This window comes from Malurus melanocephalus, unplaced genomic scaffold (genome assembly GCF_030028575.1).
Source record: "Malurus melanocephalus ecotype Western Australia unplaced genomic scaffold, MMel_1.1 scaffold_416, whole genome shotgun sequence".
Lineage (NCBI taxonomy): Eukaryota > Metazoa > Chordata > Aves > Passeriformes > Maluridae > Malurus > Malurus melanocephalus.
In genome coordinates this window covers 572,826-591,016 of record NW_026623648.1, presented here as the reverse complement: position 1 = coordinate 591,016, position 18,191 = coordinate 572,826, and the positions used below count along the sequence as shown (strand labels likewise).

The 18,191-nt window shown below is 42.9% G+C and overlaps 1 protein-coding gene across 6 annotated transcripts in view; it reads left to right on the top strand.

Moving 5' to 3' along the window:
* The window catches only part of LOC130581523 (rab GTPase-activating protein 1-like), a 96,869-nt gene that overhangs the window by 59,214 nt on the left and 19,464 nt on the right, over positions 1-18,191 (top strand). Inside the window, exons 1-2 of one of the 6 annotated variants that reach the window (XM_057379668.1) lie at positions 118-180; positions 1,238-2,084. The exons of 3 other annotated variants lie outside the window; for them this stretch is intronic. In XM_057379668.1, the coding sequence (XP_057235651.1) occupies positions 1,974-2,084 (111 nt within the window). In that variant the 5' untranslated portion in view covers positions 118-180; positions 1,238-1,973. 2 more of the 6 variants (XM_057379670.1, XM_057379667.1) reach the window with 2 other exon arrangements.

Genomic DNA, 18,191 nt, shown 5'->3' with positions numbered 1-18,191 from the left:
GGGAAGGGAYTGTACTTYTGGCAGCAGTTCCTTTGTCAGAACACTGGGGAGGGGCCACTCACAGCCCCATGGTTTGAACTTGCTCTGCAAGAAGCTATCAACCCCACCCAAGGACACCGAGGTGAGGAGGAAGCAGCATTTAAAGGCTTCAGAAAACCTGAGCTGGGTTTGGCATAGCAGGTAGGAATTTTGTATAGGTGACATGGAGAGCTACCTTATCTTTAGCTGGACTGGAATCTGAAGTCTTTCTAYTGCAGGAATTAATTGGAAAAAATTGCCTTTGAAGAAAAACGAGGAAAAATGCATTACAGGCGTGCTTCAAGGAAAAAAAATCTTTCTTCATTCTGCAAGGGTTCAGCATGATCAGAATCTGCTTTAGTCACAAGAGTTTAACCTCAAGTGCTGCATTTTTGTTTGCCATAAGCCTATTAGAACTCTGTTTCCTAGCAATAATATGTAATTTCCCCCTCCTATTGAAGTGGAAGGGATGTTAGGGTTTTAATCCTGCCCACTATAGCTGTTGCTCAAGTTTCCTATTCAAAAGCAAATAGCACCTGGTGCYATTTAGATAGCTGCAATCTTTGATAAAGATACTCCAGGAGGAGAGGAAAAAGAAAAACAAGGTGGGTCTGACTCTGTTCATTCTGGAACATGAGGGTGTAACCATCTGCCACACCAGCCTGCACTGGAAATTTCTACCAAATTTGTTGGATCCGGCACAAACTCTTTTTGGAGACAAATGGATGGCTGCAGTGATTTCTGTTTCTTGAGCAAGTATGATTTTTCACCAGGAAGAAAAGGTRTCCAGAGAAGATAAAAATATAGTGGATGGAGTTTTATCTTGCCTGATTTTCCTGAAAGGAGTTTTTTTCTGGGATAATTTGTTTCTTCCAATTCTGCATTGTTTTCTAGATTTTCATTTGTAGTTTTTAGAGTACTGATTCTTAATTATTTTTTTCCATATTTTTCCTTGTGCTGTTTTTGCTCAGTGTCAGATAGATAAAAGAAGTTGGGATAAATTAATTGTAAAGTCAGGAGCAATTTGGAGGGCTGCTCCACTATTTAGGATTCACAAAAGAGATAACATATTACTTCTTAACTAAAATAAGACCAGCGCAAGATTCAGGTTAAAAACCTTCTTCTGTGGAAAGTTTTGATTGCTAAATTGTTTTCATTTCACTTGTGGAGGTACAGGTTTATTCAAGAAARAGCATTACAGCCTTGTTGCATTTTTCAGGGCTGTTTTACCCTCCATTACATGTGGAAGCTGAAGGACCCTTTTTTAGAGGGTTGTGATTTGATGCCATCATCTTCCTGCTAAAATCAAAGTATCTGCAGGGCATAGAATGCAGTCCAGATCCTTGGAAAAGCAAAAGTGACTGTTYTAAAAGATTTTAAAGGTGAGATTTAGAAACTTGCAGAAAATTTCAAGGAATGCCTGAAAGAAATCAGCATTACACCGATCTTTGGGAACTTACAAATAAGCCAGAARCAGCAATTCATAGGAGGGGAAGACTGCTGACAGGAGTATCAGCTTTCATGGAAGAAAACTGGATATAAAGAATGAACAATTGCTACCAAACTGGAGAAGCACAGCAGTGATTTCGGTGCTGCTGTTAAGCTCTGACAGTTCTTTTCTTGTTTAAGACTGAACTGTTTTGTCTCTTGCTGTTTCATCTTTGGCCTAATACTGGAATTAAAACAGCTTCCCTGGCTTTCCCCAAACTTGAGCAAACGCCTTTTGCAAGCCAAGCTTTGGGAGTGTGAGCAGGTGCCGCGTGTGCTTCCCATGACACCCAAGGCACCGTTGAGAGGAAGCCCCACACGGGAGCTGATTTGCTGYGTTGTGACACTCCTTTTTCTCTCATGACACTCCTTCCCCATGAGCGTCCTCAGGTGGGTGTGAACAACTGACACGGAACTGAGCCAAGGTTCAGCCTTGGACTGGCGACTGCTCAGCCGCCAACGGCAAAATGATGGACGAGATCTCCATGGTGGTGGCTTACGATGCCCATGTCTTTGGCCAGCTGCGTGATGAAGATGTTCTGGCCAATCTGGTGGCAGGCAGCAAACCCAAAGCTGTGGTAGGTGTTCCTTCTTTGTCCTGGAGTTAAGTCCTGTTGAAAACTTTACTATTTAGCGCCCTTTTTTTTGTACTTTAGTTTCACTTCTTATTACTTGGTTTCTATTTTATTACTTTTTCTGAAATTTGCTGTCATACACCAAGAAAATGAAAATAATTTATTTCAGAAGAGATTATTAAAATCTCTTTCTGGGCAGCTAAGTTTAGAAGAAGGTTATTTGCTCAGTAGGATCGTAGTGAAAATAATATTTTTTACATAATTGAAATAATAATTAGGCCAACAAATGAGTGAACAAATCCAGCTGTATACTCTTAGAATGTAAGTCAAGAGGTTGGGATAGATGCTGGTTCTGGACTGCGGGTATCTTCATCACTACATCTGAGAGAATCAGTCCCTTCCTTAGGAGTGGTAATGTTCCACTTCTATATATTTTGAAATCAGCATAAATATCTGTAAAAACCTTTTAATTGACTGAAATGTGCTATCTCTTCACAAATAGCATATCTCTTTACGTAACTAACACATAGAGTGTGGTCATTTCCCTCCGTCATGGAGATCCCMGTGCTTGGAGGGAGCTGCAGGCTCKGACATTTGGTGCCAAAGTTCATCTTTGGCCTCAGATCATACAGCTGAGCCAGTGTGGGAGCCAGGCTGCCTAGAAGTAGTCAGAGGGAGTGTTTYAAAATAAAAATGTATGTATAGGTGTTAAGTTTAAAGTGCAAGCAGTTGCAGTTAACATTTCAGGCTAAATACAAAACAATTAATTGTTCAGCAGCCCAGAGAAGCACTCGTGTTTGTATTTAGTCAGTTCCTCTGCTGGGACAAAGGATCAAGTGTTCTCACAAAAGGAGAATTAGCTTTATTGTATCTTGTCTAAAGCCCCCCTGTGCTTATTTCCTGCTTGGGTTTTTCTGCCTCTCCACGCTCAGGAGATCTCAGGTGCATGAACTCATCTGCATCTGTCACAGGATGATTGAATCTCTGGATGTAAACCAGAATTCTATCCAATCCCTTTTATTATGATGCTTTTCCCTGTCTCTGGTCTTCTCTAGGCCAGATTTTTCAAGGTCCATTGAAACAGTTAGACCGTAAATGTGGAAATCCAGTGTAGACAAAACTGTGTTTTAATATAACCKGGTTGGGTGCTGGGCTTCAAGCAGGCTTTGGTTAACCAGCTATCAGGAGTCACACACTATCCATGCTGGATGTTTTAAAATATGTGGTATCCCTTAATTCACTGTCCAGCCACAGCCTTCCTCTCATTGTCCCTTAGCTAATTGCTGTGGCAGCATGTATTCCTTGGCCTGGAAGGCCAAAGCAGTATTTCTTCTTCCAACAGGACTGGGTGTTGCAATAGGATTAACTGGAGCCAGCCACTGGCAGCTCTGGGAGAGTGACTTAGGAGGAGTTTTCTTCACAAGGGATGATGAATGGAGGGTGTTCCTGGGAGCTCCTGCCCTGAACTGCTGGCGTGTTCTAGAGCTAGCACTTGCAGTTGCTAAATTAAAATCCCTGTGGTAAGAAGACCTTCTATGGTGATTTACCTTTGGAAAGTGTTCCCATGATGGGCTCAGTGATGACTTCTGCAGGTCTGGGTAGCTGAAGAGCACAAGTAATGGGAACAGTGTTGTGGATCTGTAGATGCCTCTGGATCAGCTCTGAGCTACCTGAAGAGAGAGTAATGGGTGTGGAGAGCACCACATTACATCTCCAGGTGATTTCTGCCATTTTGAAAATAAGATGAAAAAACTACTTATCTCCTAGTAAATATAGAACAACTATAAGAAAAAAAAATACCTTTATTACTTTTATTTAGAAGATCTGACTAATTGACTTTAGTGTAAGGGTTTGTTCTGATCAACTCTTCTTTTTTTCTGGAATCAAAGAGTATTAACATTTAATGTTTATTTGTGTATAAATGCAGGGCTTTGGTCTAGTGGAAGGTGTCCCTGCCTATGGCAGAGGGTTGGAATGAGATGGTCTTCAGGGTCCTTCTGTCCATTCTAGGATTCCATGTTTCAGGGCATTATGTACTAGCAAAGAAGTCAAGAAATATGTTTTTTGCTGAGTTTACATAGGAAATACGTAAATGCTTTATAACTGAGTTTTGAAGGATATTAACTAAGCAAATAATAGTGTAAACAACCTGCAGAGGTTTAAAATTAAACTCTTCTCAGGATTGTYATAGCACTAGACAATGCATGGGAGTCGGCACTATGAAGGGACAGAACCTGAAGACTCAGAAAGTTTCTTTTGCTTCTCTGCTGCTGTATTTAACCATGGGACATGCTGACAGTTGGGATAAGTTGGGGCAAATCATGTTRACTGTCTTCATTTCACAAGCTTGCACAAAGGTATATACTGTACATAAAGGGACATTCTGCAAGAWGGATTTGCAGATGTTTATTTTAAGAGTTCATATTAATAGTACAGGTATGTTGCAATCTGGGATTAATCTGTTGTGTTTGCAAAATTCAGTTTCACTTACTTTGAAAAGCTTTTCTATTATGCTGCTCTAGTTGCAGAGAATAATTAAAAAAAAAAAAAATCACCTGTTAAAGATTTTAATTCTGTTGCTGGGATGGTCTTGTTGGAAGGTTTCTGGCATTACAAGCAATTTACTGTAGTTCCTTTGGGTTGTGCAATGGGCCGGGGTGCACAGGAGTCTGTCTTGCACAGAGAGCCACATGTCATGATGTGAGGTGACAAAGGGTTAATGCCAAAACCAAACCAGGCCAGGTGATGGCTTTGTGGGCTCCTTGTGCTTTAGGCCAGCCCTGTGTGACCTTCTGATATGTCCAGTGCCACACAGGTATGAACCTCTTGGATACAGTCAGAATTATCTACTGTTGTCCACGTTCCATTTCTTCTAGCTGTGTTTTTCACTGGAAAGCATAGCAGTGTTTTTGTAATGTTGCTTTGATGCTCATAAAAAATAAACAGGATGTGGATKATCTATGATTTTGTTAAATATGCTTCAAARCAACACTGTAAYAGCAATCCCCCAACACATATTTCARTAAARTTAATCATATTGCAATGTGACCATGTCCCATATAGTGACCATATAGTTGCTTTGCTGTGTGGTCTTGCTTTGAGAATTTCAAGTTTTTCTGGATCTACTTTGCACAGACATGGAGAGCAGCATATGTAAGTGGACTGCTGTGTAGTTTGTGCAAGAATTGAGCAGCTTTACTGTGGGGAATTTCAATTCTCAGCTTATCTGCAGAAAACTTGGACTCAAGGGGTTATAAAAATGCTATTCTAAGTGTATAATCCTCTTAAACCAGAGCTGAAAGATGTTCTTCTGGAAAGCTTCATTGTATTTCTGTTTTCCTGCCTGCCTTACTGTGTTTAGCTCTCTCTTCAGGGGAATTAACAGCCATTTCATAAAAAGAATTCATGGTTACACACTGGCAGACTGCTGTAAGGATTTTTAAGCTCTCAACTTCTCATYGAAGCTGAACTGAGGAGGTTTAGAGTGGGTGGATGAACTGTAAAGTGGGTGAAAAACTTGGGAAGCTGCAAAGAAGTGCAGGACATAGTCATACAGGGGTTGAAGTCTAACTGGCAGGGAGCTGGATGATAGTGGGACCGAGAGTGTTTAACATCTTCAGGCTTAGACTCCAGAAGAGGATGTATCCTGTTTTACAGGGGGCAGAAACTGGAGAGTAGCTGAGCTGAGAGGAGCTTGCTGAGGTTCAGCAAGTGCAAAATCCTGAGTAGGATAAACTCTGTGACCTGTGTAGGATGGGCACTAAATGTTGGGAAAGCATGAGTGCAAGCTGGGAGTTGTGGTGGATAACCTCTGCCCTGCAGTGCTCAAGGCTGCCATAGACAGGTATCAAAAAGTATCTCACTCCTTGAATCCAGTTCTGAGCCCACACAGAGACCAGGGATATTCACAGCTAATGGGAGTAGAGCAGAAAACTGCTGGGAAGGCAGGGGCCAACTGCACAGGGGAAAGATGGAAGAATTGGGRCATCTTTGTCAGAAGAGAAAGCTCAGGAGGGATCTAATTGCAGTTTCATGCYTCATAAAAGGTCTTAGTAAGCAGGGAGCCAAACTCTGAGGCACACAGYGACAGGAATGACATTATGAGAAATGGCCATAATTTGCAGCAGTTATTTCAGCTCAGCACAAGGGAAAGCCWTTCTGTCCAGGGTGATCCTGGCATCTCTGTCCTTGGAGGCCTTCAGGAGCAGCATGCTCTGACTTTGAAGCTGCCCCTGCCTGAGCAGGAGCTTGGTCCATGTGCCCCTTGGAGCCCTTCCTATCTYAGTTTTCCCTTGAATCTCTAATTCTGCCTGTGTGGAATCTTGCAGTACATAGGAGCTGGCAGCACTTGAGCATTTGAAGCCCATCTTTGCCTGGCATCTTGTAGTTGGAGCTGCTGCCAGAGGACGAAGAAGGGAGTTTGGGTGCTCACTGTTGTGGAATTTGCCCTTTTCACAGATATGATCCTTGTCTGAACCCTTTTCTTCCCAACAGAAGGAGGGATCCTGCTTTCAGGCTGTCTCAAGGAGCCCTCTCACCTCTCTGCCTCCCTCCTCTGTGGGGCAGGAGCTGCTGGATTCTGCCCTGATCTTCTTGCCTTGTCTTTGGAACAKCTCCCTCGTGCTGAGGATCCTGAGCTCTTACACCTCTCACTGTGAGGCATTTACACTCTGCCCAAACAGTTCAGGGGCTCTGCTCCACATCCTCTTCAGTTTTTTTTCCCAGCTGAATCTCTCAGGACTAGATGCAGTATTACAGTATTGATCTCAGTGACAATCCAGGGTTGACCTTCCTGAGCAGCTTCCTTTTCCCTATCCTTGTGCATGCCAGAGCTCACGTTAGCCTTTCTGCTGCAGCCTGGTTCTGACAATAGAGTCACATTTCTGGCACTAAGGTGGTTTGTTAGTTCCTGCCTTTCTCTCTGTAGCAGTGTTTATTCCCAGTCCCACACCACTGTCTGTGCTCCTGAGTGGTGCCGATACAGCTGCTTTGGGGCGGAGCTGTCAATGGCATTGATGCAATGAACATTTAAAAAAATAATTAAATTGAAATATTTTTGCAGGATTAGTCTGGTGAGCTTGCCACCAAACAGTGAGGCAAGAGGGGGAGTGCTGTGGAGGAGGAGCTATGTCTTGCCCAGTTGATGGCAGGCTGCTTTCCCAACATGTGCCTCCCATGACCCCATCCTCTGTCCTTCCCAGAGAGAAGAAAAATTTATGAACTTTTGGAAGAGTCCAAATGGTGCTTTCTTGGGATGGATCCCATCTCCTCATGGGATTCCACCCCAGCTGGGGGAYTGCTGCTCTCTGCTGTAGTAAAGTCCTGTGGACATGTGGTCTGGAGTCAGCACAGTGGTGTGTTTCAGTTGAGAAAGCTATTTCCAGGAATTTGAATGTATGTGTGCAGTTTCTGGTTCTTCTTGTTCTGCAGTGTTCTTTCTGTCCATGTGTCATCTGCAAATTCTACTTGCTGGATAGTATCTTCCATTTCCAGGCCACTGATGTGGTGTTTGATGGTGCTGGATCTTTGATAAGTCCCAGAAGAGACCCAGAATGTCACTGGCCAAAAATGCAAGATTTCATTGAATAATGATTCCCTTTCACAATGGCTTTTTGACCCATTTCCTGAGCATTTTTGTTCATCCTTTAGGGTTGTTGGACCCTCCTCCTTGGAGCGTCTGGGATTTAAGAAAATAAATCCCTCATGTGGCAGCAAAGCCAGTGCTAGAGAAAACTCTTAAAACTGTAAAGTTACTTCTATCAGTCAGATCTCTAGATAAGGAGTAAAGTGGGACATACAGTTTATAAAATTATATTGGTGTGGAACCAGTTTATCAGCCAGATCCTTATCAGCTACAGAGTGTTTGTGTGGGGTCTTGGTTTCAGCTCACCAATTAAAGTTATCCAGATGGGTTGATTTGTGGTGCTTAAATGTTATTTCCATAGAGAGCTTTTGGTCTCAGGGAATCTCTACTGCTTTAAGTATTTACTTAAAAAACCCATGAATGGACCAGAGATCTCTTCTGCTAGTTGTGTCAGAACTTCTGCCCTGCAGAAAAACCTGCAGGCTGGTTGGAGCTGAGCTGTTTTCTGGACCATTGTGATTCATCTGAATCATAATTATTTTTGAGCTTTAATTATTAATGCATTTGGGCAACACTTAGAAACCTCTTCTTTTCTGTATCCTCTAGAATACTATCAAGCCTAATGGAATTCAAAAAAGAATTTGAACTTCTTTTCTTTCATTAAGTTTGAATTACTGTTTAATTTGTTTGTAATATTATTTTCTGGTTATCCTCTCCATGTCTGAAAGCATTTCTTCTTCCTGCCTTTTTATTGTCATTGGCTCAAGAAAGAATTATTTAAGTGATGTCTCAAATACACATTTTATAAATAGCTTTAGAATTTTGAAACATTCAAAAGAAGGACATCAATATTCTGAAGCTTCCTCATTTTCTTCCTAAAAAAAAAAAAAATCAGGAAAATCAATACAAGTGTTTCTGGGCACCTGAGAAACTCAGCTTGTTTTTGTCATCATTACAAGACCATTTGGGAGAAGAAATTTGGGAGAAAAAGTTTCTAGGAGTTATTCACTATATATGGCAAGTACGTTCATGGACTTTGAAAGGAGTACTGAAACAAGGTAAAAAGACAATTTATCTCTTTATAGAAGTCCAATTTTTTAATTACTAGAAGATGCAGGTAAATGCTAGTTACAAATACTCTGTCTTCAATGTCTACAACTATTTTCATTCTTTTTGAACTCGATTCTCAGAAGAATTTGGTATACTTTTTGCTGAGATTGGAGAATGTATTTCAGTGGGTTTTATCTTGTTGGGTTTCTGCTTTCATGCACAGTGTAATACATTTTTTTTCTTTATTGCTTCCTTCTACCTGTGTTAACATGAGCTCACCAAAAACCAGTCACCTATGTTGGAGCGCTGGTTTTGTTGGTTGCTGATGTTGTAAAGTTGTGGGCTTYTAGAAAAATCCAGATGGTTTGATTTACAGCAGTATGTTAGCTGTGCCAAGACAATGCTCCATGTGTATACAGTGCTGTGCTTTCGCTTCAAGGTAGTTACCAAAGTAACCCCAAATTATGACAATATTGCTTATTATTTTTGTCTGTTTCCTTGGAGATCACAGTGCACRGGGAAGAATGAGCACACAGATTGTCCATACCCAGGTTGAACTTCCAGAGCAGGTCAGGCAACACTGGAACAAGTTAGCAGAATCCAGTTATCTATCACTGAGGGTCTCATTCTTTCCATGGCCAGAGGAACAAGGAATAGACTGCACTGTGACAGAGAGCTCAGGGGGAAAAAAAGKTGGCTTGCTGCTTCTCTGCTGCTGGTGGTGCCCGAGGGTAAGAATTGTGRGAGCCAGATGTTGCCAGGTATTGCTGGCTTTGTTTCCCAAAGTGTCTGCTGTCTCTCTATTGGAAGTTCTTTGTCTTGCAGGGTTCCCTTTGGCGGCAGCAGCTTGGCTTTTCTGCTGAAGCTGGCAGCTCAGACACATTTCATCTTTTGCTTTCAGCCCCTCCTGCCTCACAAACTCCTTGCTTCTGTTAGTGCTTAAGGTGCTGTTGGGATTTTCCCCRCTGGGTGATAAAGTAGCAGGTGTGGAGTCCATTGGTAATTGATAAGCCTGACAGGTTCTCAGCTAAGCATGATGGATGAGTGCAGGTCTGTGCACAGGTGAGGTGGCAAATGGTAGTGGTGGTGGTGGAACCATAGCTGGGGCAGGGAAAGCAGCAGAAAGTTAAAGAAAAACCCAAAGCAGGCATGTGTGTACAGGCTTGGGGATTGGTACAGCTCCTTTGTGTCTTTGGGGGCTGATGGGCTGTGCAGTCCCATCCCCACAGATACTCTAAGGCAGCTGCTTAAACCGTATCAGTGGGCAAACAGTGCTTTTAAACTGCCCTGCCCTTCCTCCACCTCCCTGCCAGCTCTGTGCCAAGGCATTCTGCAGAGGCTGAAAGCTGCAAAGAAGGCAAAACCTGAAGCCTCATTCAAGGTGTAGAGGGAACCTTCTTGGCAGATGAAACATTAGCGAGATAACGGAGCAGGGCACTGATTAGTTGTTGCATGAAAAGGCAACATGCTTTGGTCTCAGCCTTGCTGCTACTTTGGAGTTGGACTCTGTCCCATTTGTATTTTCAAAATGCTGATCCTTAAATGTGTGGCTTTTTTTAGGGTATTAGCAATCTCATTTATGGAACTGGGTAAACAGAAAAAGGCAAGATTTTTAGGGAATGAARYTGTTAGGTGCTKAAATAGACATAAAAGTATTGGATATAACAAAGCTGATGGTAGGGCTCTGAATGCAATTGTACAATCATAGAATCACAGGTTTTAAGAGACATTAAACACCATCTGGTTAGACCTCCCTGCCATGGGCAGGAACACTTTCCACTAGACCAGGCTGCTCCAAGCCCTATCCAACCCAGCTTTGGACATTCCAGGGATGGGACAGCCACAGCTTCTCTGGGCAGCCTGTGCCAGGGCCTCACCATCCTCACAGGGAAGAATGTCTTCCTAACATCTAATCTAAAAGACTGTGCTCTGTCAGAGTGAAGCCATTCCCCCCTTGTCCAAAGTCCCTCTCCAGTTCTCTTGGAAGCYCCTTTAAGGGCTCGAATGTCTCCTCAGACCCTTCTCTTCYCCAGACTGAGCAACCCCAGCTTTYTCAGTGTTTATAGGAGAGGTGCCCCAGCCCACAGAGTATCTGCATGGCCTCCTGAATCCACTCCAAGTCCACAATGGTTCAGCTGTAATATAGAATATCTGTTTTCGGCTGTGGATTAAAGCACTAAAATAATTACTCTTAGTAACTTGTAGGGTTGAAATACTGATAAAAGTAACGACAGGTTTGAGCATTAAGGACCTCCACACACATCAGAGAAACCTGATGCTGATTTTAAAGATGCAAATAAGAGGTTTTTTGACACTGTGACTCAGAGTTCATCTAAAAGAATACTAACACATAGGATGTGTGTTCAAAGAGTACTGCAAGGTTCTTTGATTTCCTGGGTATATGGTGCAGAGCTGTGATCTAGCACCCATCCTCCATCTTATTTTTCATCTTGTGCTGGACACAGACTGTGACAGGAGACGTGGCTTGATCAATCAGCAGAATCAGAATCTAGACCTGCAGACAACAGCTTTCACTAGTCTTGTGGCAGGTTTCAGAAAACGTATTGAGCCAGGGGTTCATTAGCTGAAAGCTCTGCACTCTGTGGACTAAATATGTTGAATGCAACAGGTTTTACACCTCTGGTAAAAGCACTACTTTGAACTTTGGCACCCGATAAGTTGCGCTAAGTTCCAGGATTAACAAAGAGCAAAGTGAACCCTAAAGCTGTGTAGCTGGGAGAGGCTGTTAACCTGCTAAGAGATTCAAGAAAATTATTTGGTTCTTTCTCCTGAATGTCTAATTTTGTTGCCAAAATTATGAGATGGTGGTGAAGGCTGTGTGTCTTCCTGCTTCCTCTTGCCCCACCCGTTCTTGTGACATGCTGAGAAATATGACCAAAGCTCTGAAATGGTTGTGGACACGGGTTAGACCTCAATCAGAATGAATTATGTACCTTTAATGGGTGAGCGCTGAGAGTTGGATTTGCAGTCACCGAGGAGACATAAAACTTTCAGCATCAAATGCTGTTATCTTGGGGATGTCTTCTTTATCCCATCCCATTTTGGTTCTGTGGGGTTTTATTGTTTTGTTTTGGGGTGTTTTTGTGTGTATGTTTTTTTTTGTTTTGTTTTTGTGGGGGTTATTTTGGTGTGTTCTTTTGTTTTTCTTTGGTTTTGTTTCCCCTCTGGCTCCCAGGGTGTTATGGTTTGACAGCCCAAGCCTTCCTGCCGCAGTTGGAGGGGGTGGGCCGGGGGGCACTTGTTTCTCTCTTCTGCTGGAAGATTTTGGTTCCTGAAGGCACCGGCTGCGATCACTCTCGAGAGATACAGCTGCTGCTTGGTTTTTCCCCCTTTTTTTCCTCTCTTTTCCCTTCGGCACGGTGCCTGGAGCTGATCCGCTTGTTTTCCCCGTTCCTGGGAGCCCAGAGCCAGTCCCTGCCGCGCTGAGAGCCGGGAACACCCCCCCTGCCGGGGGAAGGGGCCGATCTTTGTGTACAGCCAGGAGCCACCCATCAGCAGTGAACTAGCCAGGAGCAATCTCCTGTTCTCTGCCGCTGGTTCAGGGCTTTTTGCTGCATTGCAAACCGATCCCCGCATTCCCTGCGGCCTCGGCACGGCCCACAGTCYCCGCTGCCTTTTGTTGGTCGGTGACTCCCGGGGTAAGCCAGCCCGTGCCGTTCCCTGCTGCTGCTCCAGGAGCCCGTGCTGCAGCTGATCTCCCCATCCGGAGGAGCACTGGGAACGGCTGCCCCCGGTGAGGCTGTGAAGGAAGCTCCTCTTCCATCCTCCTTCCCACCCGCGCCGGCGGCCATTGCCACGGGAGGAGGAAAACTGAACACACACACACACACACACACACACACACACACACCCCACACACACCCCCGCGGCACAGCGCCCCCTGGCGGCGCGGAGGAATCACCGCCCCGCCCTGCCCGGCCGGAGCCAGCAGCGCCCCTGGCGGCTGTGAGCGGAACTGCGCCACAGGGAGGGTGGCACAGCCCGGGAACGCTCGCACTGCCTTTGGGATTTGGTTGTTGTTGCTGCAGTTGGTGTTGTTCGTTTGCCTGGTTATTAATACTAGCAAAGAACTGCTATTCCTTTTCCCATATCTTTGCCTGAAAAACCCGTGATTGCAAAGTTATAATAATTCAGAGGGAAAAGGAGTCATATTCTCTATTCCAAGGTAGGCTCCTGCCCAGAATCACTTGGAGCTGTTATGTTTATARGGTATGTTAGGAAAATTAATCCTCAAGCACCAGAGGTTTATGTCCAAAAAGGTGACAGAGGAGTCCCGCAACTTTATTCATGAATGGTCATGGGCATTTCCCATGGGGTCTCTCAAATTCATAGAGGACACAGCCTCCTTTTATCCCAATTTCCCGGCCGCGGTTCCCTCTCTCTTTCCCCATTGGATGAGGTACTTTAGAGGTACAGGCTCCCCGAAACCCCTGATGAAACCCTCCCCTTCTATCATACACTGCCCCCTTTCAATATCCATCTCTGTGTCTCTGCTCTGGCAGTCTATTAACATAGACTGGGGTAAGTCAATCAGTAGAATTCCTGTGCAAATCCTTCCTATTGTTTCTTTCTATCTCCCAATATCAGCCTTATCTCACCCCAGAGTCAGAGTCTGTTTGTAAAGACACTMCCTTCTCATTCCTTTCAGGTACAAACTGATTAATCAGTTCTGTGCTGGGAGAACATCTGCTATTTATAGGAGCTGTGTTACCCAGAGCAGGGCCTTGTCTCAGATAGCTGGGCAGTGTCACTCTCCCAGTTACCCARTCTCATTCTGCCTGTGGCACATGCAGCTAGTTGCATTTAGCCTAGATTGTCCTCGGTAGGTCTCATTGTTCAGGCATTYTTTAAGTTAGGTCGGACAATAAAAAATTGCCTGTAAGCAGATCTTTTCCATGAAGAATGTGTCTGATATTGTTGTCCTTCAGCACAGTATTCCTATTAACCAGATCCATTGAAATACAAAATGTGTAGATAGTGAACGTGGCTGTTCCTTTCCCGGTGTGTGTGTCCCTGCTGCAGCTCTTATCTGTMCAGGAGAAGGAAGCAGCTGTGTCTGGGGGAGCTGCAAGTACAGAAAATAATCAGCCATTTGCAACCACTGCTTTTCAGCCACTCAGGGTGTCTCTTCCTTAGCGAAACAGAGAGAATTGAAGTGGATAATAAACTTTCCGTGTCTTAAAGTGAAAATGAATTTTTGAATGCAGGAAGCTATTTTCGGAATATACAGAAAAACATCCTTTGCTTGACACTATTACTTAGATGCAGGTTCCCCTGCAGCCTCTCAAACACAAGTGTAAAAGCACACATTGGCGTTTAGAGATTCAGTTCAGGGAATCCAAATTCCATTCTCTTTTCCTGGGTTGCTGCAGAATCGCTGTACAATGGGGCTTATTGMATATCTCTCTGTCTCAGTTTACTGTTAGTTAAATGTTTTCCTAACTGAACCTAACTAAACAGATTTTCAAACAGCAAGGTTCCGGAATAATAATGGGCTATACCTGGTTCAGTGGGATTRCATGAATAGAAACACATCAGAGGTTAAAATCTGACAAAAGGATCTGGTTTTGGAAAGGATCCAGCGTCAGTGACTCTGCTGCTGCTGCTGATTTGAATCACAGGAAATTGTGCAGATGCTCTTAAATTTTGCAGCTTGCTTTTCTCTTGTTTTTATAAATTCCTTTAAATGTACCAATTGCAACTGCGACATTTTGATAATGGACTAATGCAAAGAAATTAAACAAAATTCATTACAACACTGGTTTCTTTTGCCTTCAGCTGGCTTTCAGGTTGGCTTTCTCTTATGAAAACCCTCTTCAGGATTTCTTACACATACAGAGCTCTCAAGGAGGTGACTTCCAGCAGGAAGAAAAGTCTTCCCCTGTGTGGAGGGGATACTCAGATGTGCTGGGTGGAGTTGCTTTGCTGATGTAAAAAGAGCATTTSGGTTCCATTTCCARACACAAGKGGAGASATGCTGTTCTGCAGCAGACACTCAKGCATGCATTCAGCAGGAGATTTTTCCAACACCATGTACAATTCCAAGCATTTCAGGGCACAACTCCTTCCTTCTGGGTTAGATGGTAAAAGAGCACCTGACAGYCAGGAGTTTTATTGTGCCCCAAAACCATGGATATCATTCAGATGGTGTTGAATGGGGTACTGTAGCATAGTGAAAACACTGGAGGGAGGGCTCTTCACTGGATTTCCTGCCTGTTGCCAGTGAGCCCTTCCCTGCACCATGGCAAAAGGAGAAATGGGAATTCTTCAAGCTGTGCTCCAGGCTGAAATTTGCTTTAGGCAGCTGATGTCAATCCTGCATTAATTTTTACAAATGAATGCTGCAGGTTTTCTTCTCTGTGGAATACCCATCCCRAATAGAGTTTGTGAGAAATTACAATTTTCCCTTTTAGATTTCGTGCTTGTGGTTAAAATCTCATTGGAGGTACAGTTGTTCCAATTATACTGCTGATCTGTAGTGATAGCTCACTACAACCCCCCATTCGCTGTCTTTAAAGTCTAATCCAGGAGACAAGTCTGTTGTATCTTTGTGGTGCTGAGGGGTTTGTTCTTTCTTTTCCATTACTGCCTTCTCCCGGGAGAAAAACAAATGGCTTATCTGCTTCTGAGCCTTATTCCTAGATRGATATGGCAAGATGCTTCTTCGTTGCTTTGGCCAAACACATTTTAAGGAAAGGATGATAGTTTGCTCATAGCAATGACTGCACAGGCCAATAGCACTCAGTTTTTTAATCTGTTCATTACACTGAAGCCTTCATTTRCTTAATAAAGTATTTAAATAGAGCTGTATTCCTTGAAATAGAGCTGCTTCCTTCCTTGAACATGATGTAGTTGTATTTAAAATATGTAGTATTAACTGGAACAAATTGGTGTGCAGTGCTTTTCTTTTTCTTCATTATTTTTTCTTTTTTTTTTTCTTCCACATTGAGGCAAGATCTTGAGAGGACAAAATGTTAAGAGTAGATTAGAGAATACTGGCTACATTGTTAGTGTTATGGGACAATGTATTTTTGGAGGGTTTATCCAGTGCTAGATAGAGAAAATAAGTGGGAAGYTGGGAAAGAGATCCCCTGCTCAGTTTGGCATTGTGGTGGTGCTGGAAATCTGAAATCAGGTAATAGGATTTCACTATCTGGATCAGCCTCTGGCTGCCTGCAATATGTCCAGGAAATCACATTTCATCTCTGCTTCCATTTCCTTGGCTGTCAAATGAACATTGTGATAACTGCCTCATCTGAGTGCTCAGGCTGCATTAGAGCAATAAAACATTTGGGAAGGAAGGAGTCATAGGTGTGATTTATGAATCCAGCAAGGTCATGCTGAAACTGTCTGTGAACAGCTAAAGAAATCACAGAATGAGGGAAAGGTCTTCTGAATGCCAATGCTCAGTACACTGTCCATGGCCAGGGTTGCTTGAAAAAGTGAAGCAAATCTTTTCAGCTATGTCTGAATAGGAGCCAGCTAAATCCAAAGTGTTTTTGTTTCTCMCCTTCCATGTATCACCTCACTGCAGTGAGTCCTTCAAGCACTTGGTGCTAGTGTGTTTTTTCAGAAAGAGGTTTTGGTTGTTCAGTTCTTCTGTGTGGATGTTTTATTAAGATGCTCTGCATGATTTTCCCCTGCATACAACTACTTGTAACATGATTTTATACTTGAAGCCAATAAAATAAAATAACTCAATGAGATAAGATGTTGAGATAAACAATGATGAGAAATGTTCATAAACTATAAGAGTCTCCTAAATTTGATAACCATCAGTTCAAACCAATATCCCCCATGGTGCTAAAGAAAAAAAAAAAAATCAATATTGTAGAAGCTTTTACAAAGAATTTATGAGCGTTTTGTTCAGGATCAGTCCATGACAACTGAAGYATAGCAAGCACTATGCACTTACTTAGGAAAATGCTTACTTGAGAAGTCCCTTGTTGAAGTCACAAACTGTTCCAGGGAATTAAATTGGGAAATATGGAAATGGGTTTTTAATTTTTTTTCCATTTATTAGTGTATACTTAGAAAAAGAAAAAGTGCTGTAATAAATTATCAACTCTCAAACTCCTTTGAGAAATGTGGCTGAATAGACAAAAATAGGGAAGCGTAGTCCCTGCCAAAATTTTTGGGCATACCTGCTCCATTTTTTTTTATGAGATAAGTGAACTAGTACAGACTGGTTTCAAGTCAGAATCCCTCCCCAGCTCCATAAGATAGACTTTCACTTTCTATAGGTACTTCTTTGCAGTTAAGACAAGGTTTGTAGCATAAATAGATACTAACATGCATCAGTCACAATAGTGTTTCAAAGAGCTGGAAACTGTTTTCTGGCATCACACCTGATGCTTCCATGATCTGAAGCCTGTTTCAGGTATTATTTACTGTCATTATTCCTAAGAAAGTGTTGCTGTGCTTTTTGCTTGCTGGAAAGTGTGCAAAGTTTTTATCTTTACACTTTTCTCTTTGTTTGCTTTAAGGGAGTTGATTTCAGATTCCATCTGAATTGTGAGAATTGGTGCTACTTTATTAGTGCTTTGCAGATCATGGATTTCATGTTTGCTACCTGCACATTTTTCTGCAGCAACATTGAGCACTTGCTTGGTCCTTTCCTGTGCTGCAGTGCAAAGAGGTATTGGGCTGAAAACCAGTAAAGAGAAAACAACAAAACCACACAGAAACTCATATTTCTGCTCACTGGCAGTAGTTTTTTTGCCCTAAGGCAAGGTGACACTGGCATGTCCTCACACCAGGAGGCAGCTAAAYGTGATCAGTATAGATAATAGGAATATCTGCATGACAGATCCAGGGAAAGCCTGTATTTATTGTCATGATGGTGCACAGTGTTAGGGATCTCTCCCAACTGCCAGTAGATGACCTGAGGAATGCTGTCAAAGATCTCCAGGGAGAGATGGGAGCACTGCATACCCAACCAAAAASTGAAGGGAAAGCAGATGATCCTCATGCTTTGTTTAAAAGAACACAGGTTCCTTCTGATCAGTGTTTGAAGTGGAAGCATTTCCAGGGTCGAGCAGCCTGGGTTTTGGCCTTTCTGTGTGGCTGTTAACCAAACTTATTWGTGATTTCTCTGAGCCACCTCACTGTTCTCTTGCACTGCAGCACCTCCACCTGTGCCTAGGAGGGCTCAGATGCCAGTCTTGATGAGGGCATTGGTCAMAGGCTGTAATTTAGACATTATTATGCTCTGAGCAATAAAAAACATTACWTGGATCTCCCCCAGGGAATTGTCCAGTCTGAGCACTCCTTTGTTCTCACCTCACTTTTAGCAGTTCTCTTGCTAAAACATTTTTTTTTGGTTTGTCATATGCATCAAAGTATGTTTTCCTCTTTCCTGTTCTCTTACTCATTTGTGCTTCTTTTCCTCTTGTTAGTCTTATTAAAATGTCTCTATTTCACTTTTGTTTCCTGTAAATGTTTGAATAATTAGC